Here is a 27847-nt window from a genome sequence, read left to right on the forward strand (position 1 = left end):
TTTCCCATTTACTTCTTAAATATTTTTTTAGGAAGGGGAAATTAAACTAATAGTTTGGACTATATAGCGTTACCATTATACGAGTCCAATATATATATATATACACAGTACAATAAAAATTGTTTCATTTAATGATATTCTCAAAAAAATAAATCACAAAAAAAGAAAAATTTTGAAGTAAAAAAAATCCAATTCACTCTACGGTCCACATAACGTATATATCAAGTTTCAATGATGTCCACCAAAACAGGTGCCACAGAGTTTTAAGTAGTGTCAGTCTAATTATAACACCCCCCCCCCCATACAACAGACAATAACTGACAAAAACAACAAACTTACAAACTATTCTAATAGTAATATTGGACAGAATAAGTTGGCTTCAAAATTCAGAAAACAGATGTATGCATTTGTTAAATACATAACAGGCACCCACAGCACATTCACATGCTTCAATTCATTAGAAGTTCTTGAAAAGAATATTTACGAGGTTCATGTGCATTTCACAGTAACAGTAGCCTACAATAAGTCTAGTAAAAGTAGTCTTATTATTGCAGGCAGTATAGTCTTATAATGCATGGGTCCAACTGGGCATGGTCTGGGGGCTCCCAAAAGAAGGGGGGCCTCAAAAAAATCACTTGACCCGAGGGTCCATGATGCTCTTAAGATGGCCCGAATTACAGCCAAAAAAAGGACTATTTTTTAGTTTGTGAACTGCAGCACAATTGCATAGACATCATAATTGATCAAGTTGAAATTTTGGTTCTCACATTAAAGTGATATGACAACACAGTGAATAAAAGAAAATAAATATACATGAACTTACATTTATTGATTGACTACTAGCAGTAACATTCAAATCCTGAAGGAAAATAATTTTGTTTTTTTATTTGCAACAAAACACAATCACATATAATGCGAACATATACAAAAGAGACAATATAAGAATGAAATACACACTGTACATGCTCTTAAAGACCAATTCTTATAAGGTCCTTCTTTATTAATAAAATTTGGTTTCAATAAGCAATAAGCCACACTTTTAATTGAAATGAATTACCTTTTGGGTTTGATAATACAATTAAATAATCAACATTAGATGTACCCAAAATTCCAAAACTAACACGGCTATAAACGTTTCGGAACTATATGAAGTTCCTTCATCAGTAGCAGAAACAAAGAAAGAAAGAAAATATTGAAAAACTCCTTATAGCGGGAGTTACTCGCTGTTGTAGACAAGAGTCAAATTTAAAAAAAACCACATATAATGCAAATATGCGAAATATAAATATATATAATGCGAAATATAAATATATATAATACGAAATATAAATAAATTTTTGAATTTGACTCTTGTCTACAACAGCGAGTAACTCCCGCTATAAGGAGTTTTTGTTTTTTCTTTGTTTCTGCTACTGATGAAGGAACTTCATATAGTTCCGAAACACGTATAGCCGTGTTCGTTTTGGAATTTTGGGTATATCTAACGTCGATTATTCAATTGCACACTCTTAGTTTTTACTTCCGATTTTTTAGAAATTTTTTCATATTGCCTCGTGTGTGAGTGCCTTTACTTATATTTCAATGAATGCTCAAAGTTTGATAACAAATTCGCAAACATAAAAAATTTCTTCGAGACATCACTATATTAGATAATTTTTTCCTTCCAAATTCATTACAAATAGTTGATCTCAGGTAATTCATAATTTTTGAATGAGGTAATATGATTTATTAGTTTTTGGCATGCAGAGAATAGATGATATTTTTTTCTGAGGTTCTACCTTTGTGAATTTTTGAAATGCAGTAATTTATTGAAAATGAACCAATATTTTATTAGTTATGAGAAGAGCATTAAGAATTTTTATTCGTTAGCATACAGATGGAGACTATCAACTAATAATCAATTAATAGACATAAGAATAACAATGTAAGTAAGCCCAAAATGTGATGAAAAACAACAGCTTTAGTGTTGTTTTTATCACATTTTGGGTTTACTTACACACACATTGTTATTTTCTAGTCTATTATTTCACCTAAAAGGTAATTTATTTCTAATAATCAATTATATTTTGTATGAAATCTGTCACAAATGCAGGACCTCTTGATTTTGATTTCAGTAAAGCAGCATGTTTTGATTACATAATATTTATTAATTGCTTTTTATACTATATATTATTTTTCCCTGCATTTACTGAATTGAATATACTACCTCAATAGTCTATTTGAAAAAAATGGCAAAGCTTGTGTGAAAGCGTGTAACCACTTCGAGATGAAATACAGTAAAAACTAGATAAGCTGTCACTTACATTATCAAAAAATTATGATGGCTTAAGCGGAGAGACAACTTGACACTAGATCAGTCATTTTGACAATTTTTGATTTTTAAAAACACTATAATCTCAGCAGTATTTGACATACGCACTTGAAATTCAGGTGACTTTTCATTATTTCTGTATTTCTCTTTGTGAACAAAAAAATTTTTTTAAATTGAATGTTTGGTTCGGGAGATATCTCGTTGTTTGTACCTAGAATAGCCAAGAACAGTCATTTTGACCGTTATATTTAAATTTATGTTTTCTCATTGTGTGGTGCACAAAATAATGATATTTGCTGCATGATGTTACTCGGCTAGCTAAAAGGCTACTTGCAGGGACAGCAGAAATTCATGCATTCACAACCAAAACACCATTTCTTATTTAGCTATAGTCTCTATTATCAAAGTTACTGAAACTTGTTTTTCTTCCATTATTCACTTGGCAAGCTCAGCTTTTGTTTGTTAGATTTTTCATAACTCTTCTCATCACCATCTAATTTGAAAGCTTCCTAGGAAACACAAATTCATTCACAATGTGTAGGGGGAAAAAAAGGCTCTTACAAGACATGTTTGACCAATAATTGTACTTTATCAGTACTAAATGAGATTTGGGACAATGAATCTATGGCTGAGGAGGCTTGCAATGCAAACTCTGACAATGCAGACCATGACTTTTTGCTATATCCACCCGAAAGAGTAAGCAGTGATTCTGGAAGTGGCTGGTCTGAATCAGATAATACAGATTTTAGACAAAGTATTTTTCTTAATTTGTATAATGTTTATAAATGAATTTGTAGAATGAAATTTTAGTAAGTGTTTTAGTATTCCCCCCCCCCCCACTATTGCAAACTCATGGTGGCATAAGATATGTTATCCACAGTGTGCGTGAACAACTAAATAGTCTGAATATAAAAGACCTTGATATACATATAAAATGGCACATATCAAAATGGAGCAATGTACATTGTGATGTTGGTGCAATGTTTATCAATATTTTTTTCATAATCTTATCAACAGTGTCCTCTATATTTTCATATTTAAAGATGGAGTTATTTTATGGACACCCTGTATGTTTAGCAATAATTCCTTCAAAATCAATAGATTTACCATGTGGGACAATGTTTGCTATTTTTTATTTTAAAAACTTGGTGCGAATATATTGTGAAAAGCAGCAGTCAAAATGACACAGTCGGTCGCCCTTATAGGTATAATGTATGGTTTGGCCCTTCAAGTGTTAAGCAAAGTGCTGTCAGTTTCAATGTGCAATATTGTGAAAATTGTATAAATTTGAAGTATAATATAACATTTATTAAAATAATAATTAAAATTACAATAACAAGATTTTATAGATTCTAAAGTACCAAAGGATGTTTAGAGGTGTCGCGAGTTCAATACCCGGTTTTTTCTTGTCAGAAAACGTTCCTGACACAAGGGTACAACAAAAAACTGTGACTTGACCGCAGCAAAAAATTGCTACCACAGGAAGTCCCCCATCAAAGGGATAGCGCACCAACCTCTCGATGAGTATAAAAAAACAAGCCTGCTGTTCAGAATCGGCAATAAACTGTTGGTCTCTGTCTAATTAGCTCTCATGTGCAGAAAATGACTAAGGTGCAACATAAATGATCAAAAAAAAAACAAAAAAACTAAGAGATTTTTTCCTTTTTTGAGCTTTATATGGTATACTAGTAACTTTAAATTTAGACTAATCGGAGCACCTACTATAATAGTTAGCTTTTCTCAGTAACAGAACTATTCCACATTTATTTTACGATATACATGACATTTAATTTCAGTGCTTTGAATTGTAGTTTTAATGTTCATAATTCAATTATAAAGTTATCTTGAACACTGGGCCCACTTCTGATTTGAGGGGGACAATGGGCAGGGAAAAGACATTAGAAAGCCTTGAAGAAAGGGCAGGTTTTTCAACAAAGATATTTTGTTTAAATTTTTTAGCCCTAAATTAGGGAAGCCTATACAGAAATCAGGTCCAGCTCAAACAGCCCCAACATTTCAATAACATTTGTTTTTTTAAGTTGGCAGAAGGTGGGTTTGGAATGAAAAGCTTTTATGGTCATTTTTGAGCACATGACAATGCTGCTATCAAGTAATTCCTTTAAAGGAAGCCATAGAAATAAATTCCTATCTATCATACTTTTTCATAGTGACGAGTTAACCAAAATTAGCGACAAGTAAACGAGGGTTTAATAATATTGTTATCTGTGAATGCTTGACATGACCGAAGAAAAATGTTGAGACAACTTAACCAGAGTGATGACTTACAAGGATGACGACTTAACAAAGTTTTACTGTATGTAACTCATACACCTTTTAATTCTATGATATCAATATTTCTATTTGGTCATAAATGGGTAGAAATAACAAAACTTTGCTAGTTTTGAACATATGATTCTCTAGTTTTTACATGATTCAAACTTCTATCCAGCTGAGAAAGTGTTAAAATATAATGGTTATCTATGCAGAAAATTTGCAAGCTCTCTATTAGATATCACAGTAGCATCACAACCAATATTTACTAACTTATGCAGCAATTATATAAATGTCTAATAATTAAAATTTAGCTAATATACCTGTTCACTTTTCTTAGCTGTGGTTTCTTCTGTAGACTCAGCATCGCCTTTCTTTGTGTCATAAGATGAGAACAATCTCCCAATAGTGCTACCCAATTTAGAAAACGCAGATTCCAAATCTGGAGAAGCTTCTTCATCAGTCACAGACTTTTCGAACAAAGCTTCAACCTTCAAATGTAGATGCAGAAGAAATTTTTAATAATCAGTGATAATGTTTGCTTTAACAGAGAAAAAGAAAATATGGGAGAATAAAACAGTTTGAATGTTAAATCAACAGTTAAATAACATTGTTATTTTCTCATTCATTTTTAAATCAAAACCAATTGAAAATCCTAGACAAATCATGCAATGAATGAAGTTACGAATAACTTACTCTAAAAAATCCTAGGGGGAAAAGCGATCATAATGCACAATAAGAAAATACTGCTATAACTAGTCGGGAAGCGATTTCATTAACTAGCACATTCTCATCTGAGCTATTCCTTTTGAGAATGGTGTGAACAAAACTTCTTACATATCTCGAAATCATCCTTCACTCTCACATAAAAATATTTTTATTAAATTGTAAAAGAAATTTTCAGCTTTCTTCTAAAAATTTCATGAAATTCATTAAGATATTCATGCCATGCACATAAAAATTCCTTACAGATGATCTATTCAACATTTGGAGGGCTCAGAAGCCAATTAGTGCAAGTCAGTGACTTTCATATTGCAAGTGGCTCTTCATTATTAAAACTTTCAGTTGCAAATTAGAATAGTGACATTCAAGTTGCTATATTACAACCGATAGAGCCATTCAGTGACCATAGAATAAAAAGATCCTTTTATCTCATTTTTAATGTTTATTGACTTACATTGATTGCCTTCTGAGCCCTCATTTATTGCTGATTAATGAGAATCAAAATCAGATGCCTTCAAGATCTAATTTTACAACAAGCACTGCTTAATATCATACAAGTACAAGATGTTAAAAAGGGGCAAAAATTCCAGGGAACAAAAACTTCTCTGAAACTTTTGCTGTTTCAATGTGCCATACATATGACCAAAATTCTTATTCAGGTATGTGTTCTCCTCAAAGTTTCCCCCATCTTTTTTTCGGAAAAAAATCATTGAAGTAGTAGTGGTTCAGATATCAAAGTGTAACAAATTCATTAGCTAAAGATTCATAAAAAAAAAAATTCTGAATTCAGGAAAAAAAAGATTACAAAAAATAATAACTGATGGAATTGGTTTCTTTTATACTAGTGATTCATATTTTTTAATTTCTATAGTCCCTGCCATTGATGGGGAAAATCTTGTTTTAAATATTAATATGAATTACATTTTTTACAACTGTGTAATACATTTTGCACCTAAAAAAATATCTTAATTTTAGTGAACAACCTTAATATAAAACTTTATTATTTAAAAATTATTTCCAATTATTTAAATTTTTCATGTCAACTATTCCCAGGGATCTAATAGAAGAAAAAAAAAACAAAAAACAATCAAAATCAAAATAATGTTTTGCAAAGTAAAAGCAATGGAAAAATATTAATTGTAGAAAACTCACAGAATCAAAATGGAAATAACCACTTTCATCAATCCTGAAGTACGCTTTGACACCTTTATACTCTGCTGCAGGAGCAGGATGTTTTGCAAGAGCCTGACTTATACCATGCACACTAATTTTAGATAGATTCAGAGAGTCCAATGACCTTGAAAAAAAACAAGTTTAGCTCATAAATGCAAATATTAACTTTTAACTTGGAAATTGTTGCATTTAAAGAAAAGAAAACCCCTCAATCTCAGTTTGATACTTACTTAACTATTTTACACACTTGTGAATTTCACACGGTTTTACATAATTCCAACATAGTGATATGTTCATATACTTTATACAAGCACTCTTTCATTTCACACTTTGCATATAGAAAAGAGAAAATAGCCACCTTCTCTATCCACGAACACATATGAACTAAGTTAAATGATTGAAGTGCATGTTATAACACAATACAGTCGTACCTGGACAAAGATATCATTGGGAAACAAAAGTTTTGTTACATTTATAAAAAGGGACCATTCACAAAAGTCAGGAAAACACTGACACCCCCCCTCTCAGCAAAATCTTGTCAGCAGCTTAAAATATTTCAAATCTTCAAAAAGTGAGGTTGATGACACAAGCAACCTTCAAACCCCCCTCCCTTGTCATCACAAGTCAGCAAATCCCCTTTCCCTCTTGATACTCACATAATACTTGAATGACCCCAAAGCACTTGATCTCACCTGATTTGGATATGCTGATTTCAAATCTGAATTTAGTTTTTCCTTGTAAGCTATAGACTTTTTTTTTTCTTCAAAATAGCACTGTTAGTTTTTTCTGATACTTTACTGATAAAAATTTGCACTTATAACTCTTACGTTTGCAGACTTTATGAAGGCAATCTTGTTTGACGCTTTGGCAGTAGTCCGTCGACATATTTTTTGCCCAGTGGTTTTGGTAGCACTTTACCATCGTCCTGAAATGTTGATGTGAAAGCACTCTCCCTGTTCATCACTTATAGCCCCAAGGTTCTTGGGAAATTGGTCAAGGTGACTCAACAGGAAATTACGCTTTAAGCTCATGTTGCACTCAAGCTCATGAAAAGCCAACAGTGTTCTAGTAACCAGAATATCATAGTTTTTCTGTTATCAAGAAAATTTTATATAACTATTTTGAAAGACAGTCACGCTGTGTGACTTCTCCTTTCCATTAATTTTTGTAACAAATTCAGGATCACGCACAAGGGCATGAATTTGAGGTACACATCGATTACTTTTGCTTTGATCTTGAAAGAAAACAAGAAAAGAAACTACATATTGGAAACATTCACCATCAACATTCAATGCTTTGACAAACTGCTTTATCAATCCAAGTTTGAGGTGAAATGGAGGAAAAACAATCATCTCTCGGATGACCATTGGATCACTTACAATGTTTGGCATGCCTGCTTCCAGAGTTTTACGGACAGGCCACTATTCTGGGTTTAGTGTTTGTCTTGAGCTTGACTGCTCCACATGCAAAGCAAGCATGGAAATTTTGTTAATCCTTTCTGTTGGCCAAGCACAAATGATCTAATTGTGCTCGAGATATTTCAGGAATAAATTTATAAAACTGATGCTACAGACTGATAAATTGACACACTAGTGAATCTATATAGTGGTACAACTAAACTGCAACAACTAAGCTAGTGTACGTCATTAGCCCGGGGCCTTTGGCCATGTATCAGTATACTATCAAACTGCATAAAAACTAGAGCTTGCAGAGAGAAATAGATTTCAGATTTGAAATAAGCGATAAGAAAACTTAGATCAGTCGAAAAATCTCATGCAAATAAGGGAAAAATATGTTCCCCAGTGTAATTGGTTCTGGAATTGCATTTGTTAGGTTTTGCAACCTAACCAAGGTTTTGGTTAGTTAACACATGATTTCCCCATAGGTTTCTATAAAAATCGTTTAATTCATTCCAGCAGGGCTAACAAGTCTATTGCCTGACATGCCCAGGGCATGTATAAACTCCACTGAGGCGTGTATGTTTTCAACCACATGCCCAATGCAGGCATGTAAAAAAAATTGGGGGAAATTTCTTAGGGTTTATGGGAAATTTTGCGAGTTCAAACAAATGAGAAATGCACATATATATATATATATACACACATTTCTCATTATTCAAATTCTTCAGTGCGTATTTTCATCAATAGAGGGCAACTCATTTGTTTTGAATGTGTAGGAAAAATATGAAAGGATAAATTTTGTAAGCCACACTATATAAGTTTTATGAAAGTTCTTTTGCGAAACTTGACAATTGTAACCATGATCTTACCAGTTGTATTTGCTCAAGTGAAACCAATATGCTCATTGGTTGCATTTGTCAATCAAGGTGTGTAATACCAGCTCTAGACTAGGTGGCCATCACAGATCAGAACTTGGGTGGGGGGAGCATATATAGCCATAGGCAAACTAAAACGTTTGTTAACCAAGTTGAAAGTATTGTGAAAGAAAATCTTTGTTAGTTGCAAAAATTTGTCGGCCAAGGCAGGACCATAACTAGAATTTTTGTGTGTGCATGGGGGGGGGGGGGGGGAGTTTAAACATGATCTTTTTCCATCCCCCAACACTATAAAATTTTGATTTCATAACAGTGTTTTTGTTCTAACCTAAAATTTGCTAACAGGAGCAGTTGCCCCCCCCCCCAGTTTCGACCCTGAGCCAAGGTATCACTGCAGTAATTTCAGAGTCAATTTATAATGAGCAAATCAAAATCAAATGCAAGCATTCAGAGTAAACCTGAAACAAATCATGAATATTCATAACAGTTCATATTCATATGTGCAATGCAAAAAGCTGACTCTGAATGAGAAAAAATTCTACTACTCAGGATGTGAACTTATTTTATGATTGATAAACTTACTTTGTATCAAATTCACTTAAAAAGTTCAATTCCCCATAATTGACATAAAAATCGAAATCTCTGTCTAGACGATTGAATGTCATTGCTTTTTTCTGAGGTACCAAGTTATTTCTTCCAAACAATGTGCGTTTGACACTTTTGATAGCTGGAGTATTATCTGAAGATTCATATTCTCTGTTAAAATTCACCTAGAAGTACAAAAAAGCTCAAATAAACAATTTAAAATGTAAATTACATATTTTGTCCAGCTCATAAACAGGAATAAAGAATATAAATACAGTGAAAATCCTATATAACGATACTCTCCATAAAGATAATAGCACATACAACAGTATATCAGGTGGAGATTAATTGAAGCGTGTAGATATTTGTGGTGGAGGGAAACCATACACTAATGAACAGATTTGTGTTTCACAACACGACCCCCCCCCTCCCCCACCAAAAATTAAGGAAAAATATTTCTAAAAACCTGGAAATGAGGAGAAAAAGTTTAGAAATGAATGAAGATGCTCAAAGTGACAAAAAATTAGAATGACCTGGTAACCCTATGTGTATATGTTTTGCATCTAACAAAGTTTTTTTTAGAAATGCCTTATAAGTGTTCAAAAAGTGTTGCCATTTGTTCTGAATTTGGAAGTAAACAACACAGCGTGTTAAAGCCTGTTGCATTATGCATTAATTATTTTTTTATAAAATAGGCCTGAGGTGACTACATGATCAGTATTTCTCAGGACATTTCCAAATTTTCTTCTAATTTTGGCTGCTCAGACTAACTCCTCAAGCCTGGAAAAGATTTAAATGAATCCCATCTCGTAGGTCAGAGATTTAAATGGAATCACTGGTTTCTGCAGATTTTTAGTTCAAAAATTATAACTTTTAAACAAATCATTGAATTACAATTAATTATGTTTATAAAATACTATTTTGTCTATAATGTTATATAGCACCACTTATACTATTTGAAAATTTATATTTTCTTTGTGGCCAATTTTTTTTTTCTCTTCCACCGCTGCTAAAAATTAGATTTATAATTCTTCTCTTCAGATGATACAAGGCATTATGCAACTATAAGGTCATCCTTTGTATATTGACTAAATAATTCTAAACAATACTAGATAAATACTCATAGAAAAATTCATAAAATAGGTCAATAACATATGCTAAAAAAAATATTTCAAGATGGGGTATAACAAAGACAAGGTAGATTTTGCTAACTGGGGTGCACCATACGAGGAGAACTACCAACTTACACAATTTATAACTTAGCCTTGTGCTTGCAATGAACTAACTCAATTATAAAGGACATTTTGGATCAACAGGGCTAAAAGAAGCTCTATACAATAATAACTGAACTGGGCATTTTAGCTCAGCAGGCTAAAACGTGCTCTTTACAATACTATCTCTGATTTCCCCGTGTTAAGCAGCAAATGTTCACCACTCACAATAAAATATGATAAATGAAAACAATATAATAGTTACAATTGTACAAAGCAATATTACTCCTCTTTTGAATGATGATACCAAACATGCAGAGATCATGAAATAATATAATGGATTAAAAAAATCAAGCTACGCGGTTGATCGCTGCAATGTACTGGGTACATAAGACAGCGCTGAGGGGTTAAACAAATGTCTTGGTTTTTCTGATATTTCCAACAAAGCCCACTTGAATTTTTACTCTTTATTAAAATCAAGGAATAAAATTATTTTCCCAACTTATAAATTAGTAGACAGTAGATGCTGCTCATTGGAATGACAAATAATGTTATCTGGATGTTATATAATCACCGTTAAAAGTATCGAACAGGCCCATATCAAAACATGGTCCATAGTTTTAAGAAGTATGCTCATATCATAAACATGTTCTTAGTTATCAGGATTTCAATTTATGGTACCAATTACTTTTTGCTAATTTTTTTTCTGCACATTTGAAAGTAAGGCTGAACCAAATAACCCCCCCCCCCCCCAATAAGTTAATGTTCTGCTAGACGAAGTAGGTCAGAAGGTATCAATTAACAATCATTTCCGTACTTTGCTCACAATGACATAATCAGGCTGCAAAAGCCATTATGAAAGTCTTTGAATCAGAAGGAAAAGAAAATGACTATTTTCCCATTTTAAAAATGTGAACGAAACATGGCTCCACCTGATGCCAGTTGACCTGACAAAATAGAGATGATTGAAAACAAGTTTGATGGGAAAGTGTGATTTGCAAAATCACAAATAAGAGCCTTTTAACTCTCTAAAGTCCAAGATGGCAGAAGGTGGCCAAGGTAGGAAGTATGGGTTTGTTTTGGATTTGTGGAGGGGTGAGAAAGAAAATAAAAGATCTTGTCAGAGGTGGAAACTTGAAAAACAAGTCTAAATTGCATAAAAGGGTGAGGAAAAACAGGGGGAAAATAGGGAAAAAAGCAGTCAAAACTTGGACAAGTCTACTTTGAAGGGAACAAAATGGCTGCAAAAGAGTCTAAATACACTGCTGGCCACCCAAATTGCAACACCAAGAAAAACAAGAGATATCGCAACAATATTTATTTTGTAGATAACATGTTGACCAAGCATCAAATGATTAAATTTATAGACTTCTGTGAAGTGTGGTTCCTGCCAAAATCAGTAGCCAGAGTAGCCGCCATTGTTGGAGATCACCGCTGCCAAACGCCTCGGCATTGATTCAAAGAGACTTTGGATGTGTTCTTGGGGTACAGCAGACCAAGCAGCTTCCACGCGTTGCCAAAGTTGATCTGGTGTGGCAGCTGGGGATGTAATCTGGGTCAATCGTTGAGCAACTATGGACCACATGTTTTCTATCGGCGAAAGATCCAGAGAGCGAGCTGGCCAGGGAAGCAATTCAATCTGGCGATTAACGAAGAACCTTTGGACAATGTGTGCCACGTGTGCTCGCGCATTATCCTGTTGAAATATGGCTGTGGGCAAGCCCTGAAGGTAAGGAAGGACAACTGGCTCCAACACCTCAGAGATGTAGCACTGGCTTTTTAAAGTACCGGCAATGCATACTAGAGCAGTGCAAGAGTGATATCCAATACCGCCCCATACCATAATACCCGGTGCAGGACCAGTATGGCGGTGCATAACGCAGCTGTTCAGCATCCTCTCTCCACGGTGTCTCCAGACTCGAATCCAACCATCGTGGTGTTGCAGACAGAAGCGTGACTCGTCAGTAAAAACAATTTCATTCCATTGTGCCATCCACATCCTTCTTTCATCGCACCATTGGCGGCAGAGACGTCTGTGGTTCTGCGTCAAGGGTAGACGAAACAATGGACGTCTCGCGGACAGACCACTCTGCTGTAAACGGCGTCGAATGGTACGCGCAGACACTGGATGATGCGGTACAGACTGAATGTGCTGTGCTATGGTTCGTGATGTGGCTGAGCGATTCATCACTGCCATACGCACAATACGCCTGTCATCATGTGAAGTGGTGCACTGAGGTGGATGCGATCGAACACGTCGGTCCATCGTACCCTCCTGCATCCAACGATCACATATCCGCATTACAGTTGTTTGGTTTCGTCCAACACGACTACCGATTTCCCTGAAAGATAATCCACAATCTCGGTAGGCCACTATCCTTCCTCTGTCGAACTCGGATACTTGATCAAATGATGATCGCTGATTTCTACGAGGCATAATTGATCTTTTTTTGAAAAAACCACAAGAAAAACACAATTGCCGTACTTCAAATCGTCGAAATCTCCCAGCCTTAACTAGCGCTTTGAAGTGGCGCCACAGGCGCGCGTGATGTGCGTCTGCGCTGAAATTCTAATCATTTGCATATCTCACCTCCGCTAATGCATGTTGTAAATTTCATATTATTTGCATGCTTCCTTCAGGGTGTTGCATTTACGGTGGTCAGCAGTGTATTTGGGCATTGCTGAAGGGTGAATTTATCTTTGTAAAATACTGTTAAAAATAATATTAAAAATAAATTCACTATAGACAATTTTATTCTAACACATATCCCAAAAGTTAAAGCTTGAAAGCATAATTTTTTAATTCTTGTTTGTCTCATTTTATCATTTGAAGCATGTTAGTAACATCATGAAATATTTCTTTATATCTCTACATGTTGGACATCTCCCCAACTCCGACAGATTTTGATGGAACCGTAGGTGTCTAACTTAGGAAGGTTTTAGTGTACAACAATTTATCTTTGGAATGAAACTTTTGATAGTATTTGTTTATTCCATCTATAACAGCCAATCTTCTATAACAATATACTTGTCCGCTTCTTTGAGTATCGCTTTTAGGATTTTCACTGTATATATTTCTAATTTTTAATCAATACTTACTTGTATTGGATAGACATTTATGTCTCGCACTATGAAAGTTTTCACTTTGAATCCTTTGCTGAGGTGGGCAGCTTGATAGGCAGCACCCATTGCGGCTGATTCATCTGTGTTTATGCTCTTGCCTAATTCCGGTTTCTTTATGTGATCTAACAATATCTGCTGAACTTTTGGAACTCTGGTATTGGAGCCGGAAAGTATAACCTGGTCAATGAGATCCTGTAAACCAAAAAAGACATGTTTCACTTCAGTGTATTTTATTTGAAAATTTTCATGAAAAGTGTATTAGGTATGTTTAAATTTTTTTTCTGTGAAATACAAAAAAGAAAAAGTTAAATTTTGATTCTGATGTTTGACATTTTTTTTTATTTGAATCCCTATATATCAAAGAATAATTTTTTCAAAACATTCATCGAAAAGAAATCAAGTTATGTCATGAACCAAAATATGAAAATCTTTACACATGTAACACAAATATAACAATATAATTTTAAAGCACAAGCAAAATTGATCAATATTTCAACAGCAACTAACTCATACAGAAAAAAATTAGTCATCATTTATGTTGACTAGACATTCTGGGATTTGTTTATTGTAAAAATCTCAGAACTTTGATACCATTTTTCATGCACGAGAAGTTAATTTTCGCATTGCTGGTGAAAAAAAAGGCAAAATATAAACACTTTGTTGCAAGACGGTACTAAAACTTACCAATGACAAGCCAGCCGAAGACAAGGCTATATCAATTGGTTGAGTCACTCGTTCAAAAAGATCAGAACAAAGATTTTCAAATTCTTCCCTATTTATGGGACACCTAAAATCAATGTCATCCAACAGGCTTTCAACCTAAAAAAAAAAATTTCAATATTTTATATGATTCAGATATTTACTCCCAGAAATCAACATGATGTGTTAACTATGCGAGTAGTTTTAACCGAAAATTTGTGAAGACGACTTTTGGTGCAAAATGTTTATGCAGACACACAATTATACAAACTAATTACATTGGAAGTTTGCTACTATTCCTTTTATAATAGTTTTTAGGGATATCCATACAACCTGAGCAACATGTTCTGTATTCGCACTTAGGACTTTCTTAATTCTTCCAGCTTCTTTCAGGAGCTTAGCCATAGCTCGGCTATTTTTGAATATGTCAGACTTTGTTTTCTTTTCTTTCTTGAAAACATTGGCAAAATGATCTCTCAGCCTCAACTGCATATCCAATCCTCCTAAAGTGCGATCAAAACTAGGGGAAAATATATAAAATGAAACTGACAGCACAACCAATAAGCTTATAGTAAAACAGTGAAGATAAAAAAATGTATATTAAATTCATTGATTTTTTAAAAAAAAGGTAAGAATGAAAACACTTGAGTATAACGAAATTTAATTTATTAATGCAGGAATAAAAATAATAGATCAAATATAAAATAATACCAGTAAAAAGGACTAACATATTCACAGTTTGAGTAATGTAATGGTTAATATTTAACAGTAGCATATAAGTAATAACTAAGTTGAAGCCTGTTATAATGACCCCACACAATAGCAACTATTCCATTAAAACAAACAGTTTCATATAATGACTATTTAACAGGCTTTCCTTTTTGATATTACAGCCCTCCAATATGTCCATTTATCATGGAACAATAGGGTCCTTATAACAAGCATTGACTTTCATTGTTGCAAAGAAATTTCTAATAAAGTAATAAACAAGATTGCACAAATTTAAATGTGTACAAGTCAATTCTGAAAAAATATAAGTACGTAAATTAAATAAGTATATTTTATAAGCACTTTTTATGATTCAATTCCTAGACTTACCCAACTCCTTTTACAGTCAACTGGGGACTAATTTCATTCGTTTCCTTTGACTTGACCAACTGGTAGCTGACAATAGTAGCAATGGTGCTACCAGCACCCATATCATAGAATAAAATGTTGGTTGGGGTCTCGTTGAAATCTTTTCTTCTGAAAACTCCATAGTTCAAAGCAGCTGAAACAATTAAAATTGAATATTTATGAAATAATTAAAATGGAGGGTCAGGCAAAGGATGATCCCCATAGAAATCAGTGTTAAAATTGCCGATTTTACCGTAGAAATACGGAAATTTATAGGTGGGTTTTCCACCACATCAGTAATTTTAAAAATTGTATTGAATTCTTTATTTTTGAAATATTCAGTTCACTTAGAGATATATACGAAGCCCAGAAAATTAAATATGAAGTAATTACCCAGACCTACTTTTGAGTTGGATATCCATGCAATAACATTGATTCCAACTTTTTATTTATATCTTCTCAAGCATGAAAATTAATGTCTTCTCATTGTCTTTTAATATTCAACTGAATAAATTCATATGGTTTAGCATGTTTTAAAATTAATTATGGGTCCGTAAAGTACATCGAAGAAATTCCACAGCTTTAATTAAGCATTTTTGGAAGCAGAAACAGCCAGATAGATAACTTGAAGTTCGAGGGAGGAATCAAAATACCTAGCGCCCCTTAAAAAAAGGGGAAAAAATTGTTCATTTCTACGCTTCTTTAGATTTGTTTATTTCATGAATATTGCAGGTTACCATATTGGCTAACTTAGACACGGTTTGTATGTTCCTCGAAAAAGAGGGAGATATCACGTGATCCAAAAAATCCTCATTGAATAAAACCCAAGCAGCACCAGGTATTATAGCTAATTGTATGATAATTTTCATCAAAACCAGTCCTTTTTAACATAAGGTCCTTTCCACATAAGGGTTAATTAGATGTAATTAGACAGGTATTTTGAATTTATAGCAAATTTCAAAAATACCTATATTTCCACGCTTCTCCACAAAAATGTTTCATCCTACTAAGAGAATTTTTTGTTGTAGCCATCTCTTTAAACAAATACATATTTTTTCAAGTATTATGTTGATGTCTTACTGACCTGGATGACCATGCTACATCATCATACATTTCAATGATAAAAAAATTTAAAAGGACAACATTTTTGGGTTGCTTACTTGCAGTATTACTGTTAATAAGCTGAAGAACATTCAAGCCCGACATTTCAGCAGCCAAAAGTAAAGCATATCGCTCAGCTTGGCTGAAAAATGGTGGTACAGTAATGACTGCATCTTTGATTGGTTGACCTGAGGGAAGACAAACAACATTAATGTATTTTATATTTCCAGATTGTACATAACAGTAAGATATAAAACAAGAATACATAGACATTAATAATTATATCATATAGCATATCATAATGAATAAAATTTTATTTACATTCATGCTGATACACTGCAGTAAAACCTTAATTAACCATAAAAAAACCTATCAGCCAATGCATGAAGCCCAACCAAGATTAAACAGTCATGTATACCTTTCACTAGCACAACTTAGCATGGGATAAATACGGAAACCAGTGAAACAGGCAATTTAAAAATATTTTTTTCCATAAATCGTTAATTACCATTTAGTATTGAATTTCAATTTTCATTTGTTTGTAAATGAATCTACCTGATCTGCACAGATGCCAAACACAGTTGATGAAGTTAAAAAAAAATTAATTTAAAGTAGCTTCATTATATTCTTTATACTTCAGTTTGTGTTTTTATACTCAAATAGTATAATCTTTTTCAGCATATAATTCGCAGATCATGTTACAAAAACATATGAATTTCTTAGTGCAGATTATATAATGCAGAATCTTTTATCTCTATAGCTGTTTCTTTTTCTGAGAAAAGTTGGAATATGCATACATATTTACAAATATCAGCACCAAGGCCACAACAGGCAAGATACTCAAATGAAGTGGCTAAAAAATATACCCACAAAAAAATATGGATGTCAAATATAACAAAAATACAGAAACCCAAAATAAGAGTGATTACCGTATTAAGAGTAATTATCAATAAATTAATTTTTAAAAAATTGTTTTTTAAGATTTCTAGATGACATAGATGCAAGAAAAATCAACACATTTATTTTCTGCAAAACAGGAAAAACAACCCCTTATATTTCTTATGATTCTTTTGCTGGTTTATAAAATTTTCACATGCAGATTATATACCACTGCGGATTATATGACGATATTTCTGAAAGTGACAAAACATGTATCTGTGGATTTGGATTAGATATAAAATTGAAGTAATTTATTCTTGGTAAATTTCCTTTTTCATGTATTCTACAAATCCTCAATCCAAATATTTCAATTACTGTATCCTCTTAACCTATAACTGTGGAGGTGGGTTGGAAGAACCCAATATTTCGTTCATATGACTACATCATTTTTATGTAAAAAGATTTAAAAACCAGTTCCAAACAACTAATGACTAGAGATAAAGTGATTGAATTAAATGTAAAACTAGTTCAATTAATAGCCCTATAAATATCTAAACTTTCTATTTTAATTCTCTGTCATGTGTATAAAGTGCATTAATGGTGGGTCTATTTATTGTACACAAAAGTATTATATATATATATATATGATTGTGTTTTCTGCCCACAGGCTTGTTCCTCACAAGATGTAATTATTAGCAAGAAATTTTTTAGGTTATGTCATTTATTTCTGCATCTTCTACATCTCATATTTGTATCTGTGTTCATATTGTGTGGTGATATTTGTCTGTCTGTTTCATTGACATTTTGTTATTTTTTCATAAGTACACATTGCAAACATTGGGGAACTAGTACATTAGTTTAGGCTTAAGGCCAATGTATACTATAAGAAATGTTTGTATATTTTTTTGGCAATTCTTAGGTCATTACCCCTGATGATGAGCCCAGAGATAGTTTTACATATTCAGCTCAACACTTTCGCCAATTTTTTTTTCAATTTGAAATATTCGTCTTCGATTTTTTAACTGTTGAATACTTTTAGCATAACGCACAGTTGCTTTTTTCAAATCTTTCATCTTTATTATATATTTATAAACCTAAATGACATTTAACAAGTATGACATTTAAAAAAAATTTAGACACCTGATTAATTGCAATGATTACCAATGATTAATTGCAAATTACCGTTATGTGAATCAGTGGTTCCCGTGGCCAGTAGAATAAATGATTAATTTGCCCATGGCAATACAACAGGCAAAATAGCAAGCACAACAGAATTGTGCTCGGTTTGAAAGAAAAGTACAAATGATTCTTGCCAACATGACTAACTTCTGTTGCAACTAGCTTCCAAGTTGAAGAAGGTATATGATACTGGCAAACTTCCATGTTGAGAGGGAAAATAATAAATAGTAGAGTCTCGATAGTCTGAGGTGGGTGAAAGGCCATTTCAGTTTATCAAAACACTTGAACTATCCAAAAAACAAAAAATGCTTTAAATGTTGGGTTTAAAAAAAAAAAAGACAAGCAAAAGCAGTACTAGCATACTTACTGTAGCTTTAATTTTTTAATAAGATATAGACATCAAACAATGTGTTTCAAAAAATGAAGAATGTGAAAAGGATGCTGGATGAAAATGATTGCGAAGAGATGGCGATGGGTTTGGTGGTGAAAGATGTTGAGATACTATTAGCTTTCAACTGTCTTTCCAATGATTTTATGTAAGCAATTAGGGAACAATGCTATTGTTCACCATTACAAAGAAAATGGTCAAACTTGCTCCTTTCTCTCCTTTCTCACAAGGGTTAATACTTGTGGTGAATAATATTTTCAAAAACTGATTAAAATAGGACCAGAAGTGTCCTACTACAAGCAAAATGCTCTCAAACACTCTAGTGTCTGGGGACTTCTTTCAATATAGAAACACATGCAAACCAGAGAAAAATTAATTACCCGCAGCATTTTGTGCTATTTCCTTTGCTTGCTTCAGGATCATTGCCACAAGCTCCTCAGGAGTGAATTTCTGCCCTTCTGGATGTTTAAATACAACAGTTCCCCGATCATCACTGGCTTCAACATCATAATAGGGAAAGCGCTTAAGAAACACTTTTACAACTGGATTATCCAACCTTTTTCCCAGTATGTCCAGTAAATAAGAGTATGTTTTATCAGGAAATCTGACACCCTGCAGATAAAAATGAGTAAAAAACATGACCATTGTAAGAATATTGGGATTTAAAGAATACAAATACGAAGGCCACAACAAGCATTATGCCTAATGGGGTGGATGAAAAAAGATGCCTATAAAAAATATGGATGTCACATAAATATATCTAAACTATATCAAAAATACAGCAACCCAATAAAGAGCAATAAAAACAAATAATTATAATAATACACTGCCTGTAAAAAAGTTATGGTTGGTCTTATTCTAAGTATGGATAGCTTCTCGATTGAGATCCCAATGTTTATCAATTTTTTTTTAGATGTCAATTGAGTTATATCCCATGAAGGTGAGCCATTTCATTTATTTACAACCTCCTATTAGAGAAAAATTCCCTCCGACACCACAACCTGCAATTGCTAGTCCCTTACCAATCAACTAATTGGTAATTGCAGAGAATAGAGGTTTCCCCCCCCCTTTTTTCAATTTTTTATTACATCCATTTTATATTCCCAACTGTGTTTTTTAAATTTTGCTAATACCCTGAGCGATTGCAAACTAAAAGCAGAAATTATTTTTGCATAATTTTTTAAGGTGTCTGTATTGGTTTAGATAATGATTAAAAATTAAATAATTGACAGACAAATGCTAATCAGACTAGTCCAGATTTCATAGTTTTTACGAGAATATAATATAATAAACAAATTAGTACAGTGAAAACTGTATGAATCGGAACATCAAGAGACCGAAATAATATTCCATTTTAGACAAATTTCCATTCTATAGACTATATTTCGATTCCATTCACAACAAGTTTCCATCCCATGCAGTGTCCGTTTTAGACAGGTTTTACTGTATTAATAAATAATAACAACTAAGGGAGAAAAGAATACTCACAATTGACACTGCAGGATCACCAAACATTCTATCACCCTCTCGAAAAGCTACAGACATTGGTGTTTTTCTTTGCGACTCCCTATAGCAACATAAAATTACAGTTATAATGCTAATACACATATAAAATCAAAGATTTAAATATTACTAATGTCTCACAGAATGATATAAGTGTGCTAACAGGTTATTGTGGTGGCTTCCAATGCATATCTAGTCTTATAGCTTACTTCCCTTACAAGCAAAAGTAAAATTTCTGTGTCGAAAAGAAAAGATTCTTAACTTAGTCTTGGTCTTATTCTAAGTATATTTATTCTTATTCTGACAAAGACAGAAGGTTATAAACTCATGCAACCTCTGAATAACTTTTGGTAGAGTAGACAAGTGTTTTAATTGATTTGAGCTATGATGCACCCTTTCATTTTTTATAAGATAAAATTTTTTCTAAAGTTATTGCTGCAGGTTTTTTTACCTCAAAAATCTTTACAATAGACTTTTCACACATATTAGTGTATAGAAGAATCTTTCGCTATGCAATTACTTTTTTAATTTCCTCTAGATTCTGCTCTCATCTTTTTCCGAAATCTGTCCTCATGTTCATCTCGAAAATCATGTTGCATTATCAAAAATGAATTTTTAAGGAGAGTAAATTATGAGATTAACTTCTCTTAAGAAATTACAAAGATGCAAATTCTAGTGAGTCAAAGTACCACATTTTAAGTGGCATCAACAAGAAAATATACATTGAACATTGAAGGACTGGAAATGCCCTGCTGATATTTCTGATAGATATCGAAGCGTTTCCAGAGGATTGATGCATTCAGAAATTCATTGAACAAAAACATAACACCCACAAGCTGTCAACTAAAATCTACAATTGTATAAAATCATTATAATAGTCAACTTTGCCATTGAACTATAAATAATAAATCTGTTCCAAATAAGATTCATGTGCTACTTAGTGTTCAAGGTAGTCTGATATGGCGTGAAGAGATTTACAGAAGTTTTGTGGTTGAACTAAACAAAACACTGCAATGAGCACAAAATGTATTGCATAGAAAAAAAAAGTAAATTAAAACAAAAATCTCACTTATTTAATGCAATCTCCATGGGAACGCCAGGCTGGAAATAAAAAAAACCCAACCGTCATTAATTTGGCAAAAGGAAAAAAACCACACACATTTGAAAATGTTCAGGTCCAATATCTAAAGTCTAGTGGCTTCACAAAGTGATCAACTAGTTACCTGCAACTTCGCAACAGTGCTACACTTTGGAATAAACCATAACATAACATATACAAAGATAATACAATAGAACTGTGTTAATAGGAGAAACAAAATTTGCTTGTTTTAGCTGCTACATGGAAAAAATATGTGAATGAATAAAATTCCAGATAACACCACCCAAAATATTTTGAAATTTGAATGAATATAAGATTACACTGAATAGGCAGAATACGCTACATCTACAGATATTCACTTCTTGTTGGGATTACAATATACAATGAACATAAAAATCAGCCAAAGAAAAAGAGCTTTATCTCTGACACTTTTACAGTAAAGAAGGCCAAAACCAAGAGAATATGCTTCAGTTGAGCTCACCACCTCAATGCTCATTCATTTGCTTTTTTTTTTTCTTTTATTCTTTTTCTTTGATATATTTAAAGCACCTTTTTCTCGGCTTTGAATAAAGCAGAACCCTAAAGTGCTGCAACACATCAGTTAGAAAACAGTGTCTTAATTACAATTATGCTTTGCTTATAAATTCATACCCAAAATATCTTGCGGTATACTATTTGGAAATTACTGTTTTACTTAATTACATTAGAACCCTTTTGTACGATGCCTCTACATTCTGTGGAATCAGGTTTCCCTTGAAACATGAAATATAACAAGGTTCAACCATAATATATATTGCTAGGAAGAGTAAAGTACCTATCTTGCTTATAAACCAACTGGTGTAACGCCCAGTTTGTCATTTACAATGCTGATCTCCCCCTCCTTTAAAATGTGTCCTTTAACACTATACCTTCACAATAACACATTGTTAGCAAATTTTGTCCCCCCCCCCCCCCCATGGCAGCGTACATTATCAACAAGTTTCATCATATATACATAAAACCTGTCCACAACGTTACTGTAGGGACTTAAAGAAAATATTGTAATAGACAAGTTATCACCGTAGACAAAGTTTGAACGTTTGTACATCCGATGTTTATGTAAGCACCATTTATATAGTGCTAACTAATTTTATTGCACTTATTGATTCATATTACAAAAATACTTGCTTACATAAAACTCTATTTTATGAACTTTAAATTATTTAAACTTTCTTTAAGAACTTTTAGTTAAAATTTTTACCTAACAATATACATAAAAGTATGCATAAAAGGGAGACGCGAGAATAATTATTATTTAAGTGTTTCTATTCAGAAAAAATATTCATTTTGTTTTTCACTTGATATAAATGCACTTTCATGTTTGAGCCCATCTAATGAGTTCAGATGCACATCAAAATATTTGATAATGTTGAAACGAAATCCTATAGACTGCTAATTAGGGATACAACATCCTCAGCAGAAATTTGTGACAATAATTTCTTATCACTCTTGTGCCACAATATTTTATTATCTCACATTCTGGACCATGGGGTGTTGTTTTTCACGAAAGAAAAAAATTGGGATATATTATGTACTACTTAAAAAAGGTAAAACTATCATTAAAGACAGGTGCATCTAAAAAATGATTTTGCTGTAGGCAGGTTCAAAATAGGGGAGAGGGGACACATGTAAACGTGTTTAACCCAGTTAACTTCAGAATTTTTCCTATATTTCACCTATACTTGGTAAATAGGAATTCTGCTGGGACCAAAGAAAATATCATTATAGGCAGGTTTATCATTATAGACAGTATTGTTATACACAGGTTTCACTGTATATTACAAAAACTAGAAATAAAAAAAACCCATTCACTTACTGAAACAATGGCTACTTTCATCCACTCAGTTCCAATATCCACAGACATTACTGCCAACCCATTCACTGTAAGGGGGAAAAACATTTTTAAAAGAGCAATCACCAACAGTATCGCAATGTGTTAGACAAAAAATATCTTAAGAATCCTGGTATGAAATTTCTTTTTTCAATTTAATGTGTTTTCATTTTCTAAGTGAAAAAGTGTGGTAATAAATCTGAACATTAATGTACGGTATATTAAGTTTGCCATCGATGAAAATGATACATTGTTGTGCTGTTAGGAACCATCGAGTCGATTCTGACTCCTGGTGACTATACATAGCTGCCAACTTTTGAAAATGAAAATTCGGGAGATTTTCGCGCAAACCCGTATTTTATGCTAAAACCACTCCCTAATAAATACAATAGGGATTTTTCCAAATAAAATAAGGATTTTCCAAACATAAAAGTTAAAGCGTAGGGAATAAAATCCCTACTGAAGTCAAATTGAAATAGGGATTTTTTTACACACATGGAAGTTAAACCCTTGGGAATAAAATTCCTAAGCAAAAAAACAAGTGAAATTGGAGGCCAAAACTTCAATGATGTAAAAATAAATATTGTGTTCAATCAGAAACGCCGTGAACGAACATTCTGCGCGAATGGCCCCAAAATCATCGGAAGATGAAGGAAAACACAGTCAATTTTTGAAGAACACTGACTTTTTGTGACACTTGCTTTTTTCATTTCACGAGTGATGATGGCAGTCTTTCCATGACCGATGTTTATGTCCGTAACACAACTTGTACGAAAAGGAAAAGTCGGCCCTCTTCTGGAACGTTTGATGAAAGGAAATTTATCGGAATAATTATCTTTAAAATTGATTAAATATGTTTTTGCTTATCATTATGCATGCTTTGTTATATCGCACGTACGTACTTCAACAAAAGAAATTTTGACCATATGCGCGTCACTAGAATCTTCAATTATTATCCAGGACTATTGGCTGCTAAGCCATTTCCCTGCACGATAAGACAAACAACTTTCTTGTTACCATCAGAGGGTTTGTAAAACTTCCTTAAAAAGGGAATTTCCCCATTTACGACGTGTGACGTCATTTCGAAAGGGGAAAAAAAAGATGCTTCATGCCCCACAAGAAATTCCTTAGGGATTTTTTTTATAAGCGGGGATTTTTTTTAATGAAGTAGGGAATTTTAAGGGACAATTAGGGATTTTTGTGATTTTCGTAAAAATTCGGGAGATTTAAGAACTTTTCGGGAGGTCGAGCGATGAAGCTAAAATTCGGGAGATTCCCGAAAAATTCGGGAGACTTGGCAGCTATGACTATAGATCATGGCTCTCCAAGCTGGTCTGCCATTCATAGCATGCCTCAGTTGTGCTAGCTTCATTCTGGTACTTTGCAACACCTCCTCCATCCATTTGGTGCTCGGTCTTACCTCTTCCTCTCTTTCCTTCCATTCTTCCAAGCATTATCATTTTTTCTAGTGAGCCTTCTGTACACATTATGTGACCAAAGTAAGATAGTTTCTGCTTCGTAAATTACTTCAAGAGAATAGTCAGCCTTGACTTCTTCGATAACCAATTTATTAGACCTTTCAGCTGCCCATGGAATTCTAAGCATCCTCTCCTTCAGCACCAAAGTTCAAAGGAATCAATTATTTTTTTATCTGCTTTCCGCATAATGTCTAGCTCTCACATCCATACATTAAGACAGGAAAGACCAACACATTTATAATCCAAATTTTTGTTTTCATTGATATATATATATCTTTGTCTTTCATTATTATATTAAGCTTTCTCATGGCTGTTTTACCCAGAACTACTCATATTTTTATTTCTACTGTGCATGTTGCCTCATAATTCTTGATCCTAGGAAATCAAATCTGTCTACAATATCAAAACTTTCACCTTCTAGTTGAAAACTGAATATCTGCTGTAAACATGATCTTTTTTTTTTGTTTTTTGGTATTTAGTGTCCAACCTTCTCACTTTGTTATTTCTCTTGACATAATGTATTTCAGGTTCACTTCAGGTTCTGCTATCAGAGTTCTGTCATCGGCATATCTAAGGTTGTTTGATCACTCTACCTCCAATTTTAACACCTGTTTCCAATTCCCCTAAATCTGATGCTCTCATTATATATTCTCCATAGAGAGTAAATAAGCTTGGGGAAAGAATGCATCCTTGCCGAACTCCTTTTTCAATTTCAAACCATTCAGTTAAGCCATAGTTTGTTCTTACACTTGCCTCTTGGTAAATATATAGATTTCTGATCAAGCAGACGAGGTGATTAGGCACTCCCATTGTTCCAAGAATATCCCTAAGTTTATCATGATCAACAAAGCCAAAGGCCTTTGTGCAATCAATTAAACAAAAATATAACTTCTCTTGATGTTCTTTTGCTGCCTCCATTATTCATTTTATATTGGCAATTTGGTCTCTAGTTCCCTATTTTTTCTGAAACCTGCTTGCTCTTCTGCTAATTCTCTTTCTATAATGGCTTCGAGTCTTTTCTGAACAATTTTTAATAGAATCTTGCTGGAATGTGATATTAGGGTGATTGTTCTGTAATTGGAGCATTAAGATAATCTTTTTTGTATAAATGGGTGTGAATATAGATTTTTTCCAGTCTTTGGGCCACTCCATTTTCTCCCAGATTTTTTGATAGTGATATTAGTGCATGTCAGAAAACTTTTCTGACACAGGAGTACAACAGAAACAGCGACATGACTACAGCAAAAAATTGTTACTGCAAGGAGTTCCTCCATCGAGGGGTTAGTGCACCAACCTCTCGATGAGTATCAAAAAACAAGCCTGCCATTTGGAATCGGTCTAATTAGCCCTCGCTTGCAGAAAATGACAGTGGTGCGACAAAAATGATCAAAATGATCTATGATATTAGTGATCGATAACATTTTCACATGATACATAATGATTTGGAAAACTGAACAAAGCTTTAACTTTGAGAAATCAATCGGAATTTTAATAAGCTAATTCTCTTAAGGTTTGCATACACAGTGTGTGCTAGGCATTGTTCTTGAATGATCTTGCTGTACTCCTATGTAATGTGAGTGGGTGTGCTAAACTTTCAGGGGGTTTTTTAAAATGACTTCCGGGAGAAATGCCTCTGGGAAAAACGTGATTTATTAAAATTTATCAATAAAATTCTAGAAAAAATTCCATTTGAAGATGAACATACCCTGCATGATCTTGGCAGAAAAAATTTGGATTAAGTGCATCATTTCTTCATAAAAAAAAACTATGCATCATGTTTTTAATGCATTTGAAATCAAACATTTTGAAAATTCCAAAAAAAAAAAAAAAATGAATGCTCAGGTCTGAAAGATTCAAACATCTCAACATAAATAATAAAAATAAATAAACGCTCCATTTATGGAAGCATCAAACAACAAATTATGAATTTACCTGCATGAGAGAAACAAAAAGCCAGGAGAAAAACATATTTCAAACAGTGGAGAAACATCTTGGAAATCCCTGTAAAAAACCACATTTCAAAGGTTTTCATTTTTTAAATACTTTACAAAGAATTTATCTGGAAATACGAATGGTGCAAAATGTCTGTACAAAAAGAAAATCTTAGAACTTTACCCAGCAAAATCATAGTAAAACATAATTTTTATTCACAATACGACCGAGATCAAAATCTGTGACTACATTACTACACTTCACCTGAAAACAACCATTAAGATAACACCATGGGCACTAGTTGCAGCCCGACTCAACCTATTTCCTCCCAATAGGAAGCTGATATAGCCCAAAATATCACCATAAACATTGACACTATATTTACGTTGCGTTCGCCTCAGACAAAGAACACCTTACATTTGAGTTATTTTCTGTGTCTTTTCTATACGATTGGACCACTGTTTCTCAAAGTAAAAGCTGCAGGTCCTAGGGGCGTCGCGAACCTTTGTTAAGGATGTCGCGGGGAGCTGTTGACAAGGATGATTACCTATTAAGTTTTTTGAAGTGCCTCTTTAAACTATTCTGGGGAACTGCAGATAAACACTATTGTGACCAGAGAGAGAGCCAGGGTCAGCAAAAGTATGAGAACTAGTGCTCTAAAAAACAAGTATGGTCCACTCCTCTCTAGGGAATCACAACCTACACTTTGGAAACCCCTATATTATGGTAATAGACATGAAAGAAAACTCTTTTCAAACAGATGTATTGAAATTGTTGCAAATTGTCCAGGACTGGCCCTGCCTCCCCCATTTTGTTAAAACTAACATTACATTGGAAGATCATCATATTGAAAAGAAAGCATGTAGGATAACAATTATATAATACTAGTAGTTGTAATAGAATGGTTGCTACATTGAATGACCATTATATA

General features: G+C 33.3%; 1 protein-coding gene across 2 annotated transcripts in view; it reads right to left on the reverse strand.

Moving 5' to 3' along the window:
• Positions 1-27847, reverse strand: part of Grp170 (hypoxia up-regulated Grp170 co-chaperone protein) — a 53248-nt gene that overhangs the window by 22774 nt on the left and 2627 nt on the right. For both annotated transcript variants that reach the window (XM_089242652.1, XM_089242653.1), the window contains exons 2-15: positions 26917-26985; positions 23492-23556; positions 21607-21638; positions 20523-20601; positions 19415-19646; positions 16648-16776; positions 15470-15641; positions 14705-14891; positions 14357-14491; positions 13649-13864; positions 9336-9523; positions 6458-6602; positions 4906-5073; positions 824-859 (exon numbers count right to left, since the gene is read on the reverse strand). In XM_089242652.1, coding sequence (XP_089098778.1) covers positions 824-859; positions 4906-5073; positions 6458-6602; positions 9336-9523; positions 13649-13864; positions 14357-14491; positions 14705-14891; positions 15470-15641; positions 16648-16776; positions 19415-19646; positions 20523-20601; positions 21607-21638; positions 23492-23556; positions 26917-26974 — 1842 coding nt within the window. In that variant the 5' untranslated portion in view covers positions 26975-26985. The remainder of the gene's footprint in view (positions 1-823; positions 860-4905; positions 5074-6457; positions 6603-9335; positions 9524-13648; positions 13865-14356; positions 14492-14704; positions 14892-15469; positions 15642-16647; positions 16777-19414; positions 19647-20522; positions 20602-21606; positions 21639-23491; positions 23557-26916; positions 26986-27847) is intronic.

This window comes from Pholcus phalangioides, unplaced genomic scaffold, assembly GCF_987345545.1.
Source record: "Pholcus phalangioides strain wild (caught in Gottingen) unplaced genomic scaffold, Ppha-v1.0 ptg000015l_1, whole genome shotgun sequence".
Classification (NCBI taxonomy): domain Eukaryota; kingdom Metazoa; phylum Arthropoda; class Arachnida; order Araneae; family Pholcidae; genus Pholcus; species Pholcus phalangioides.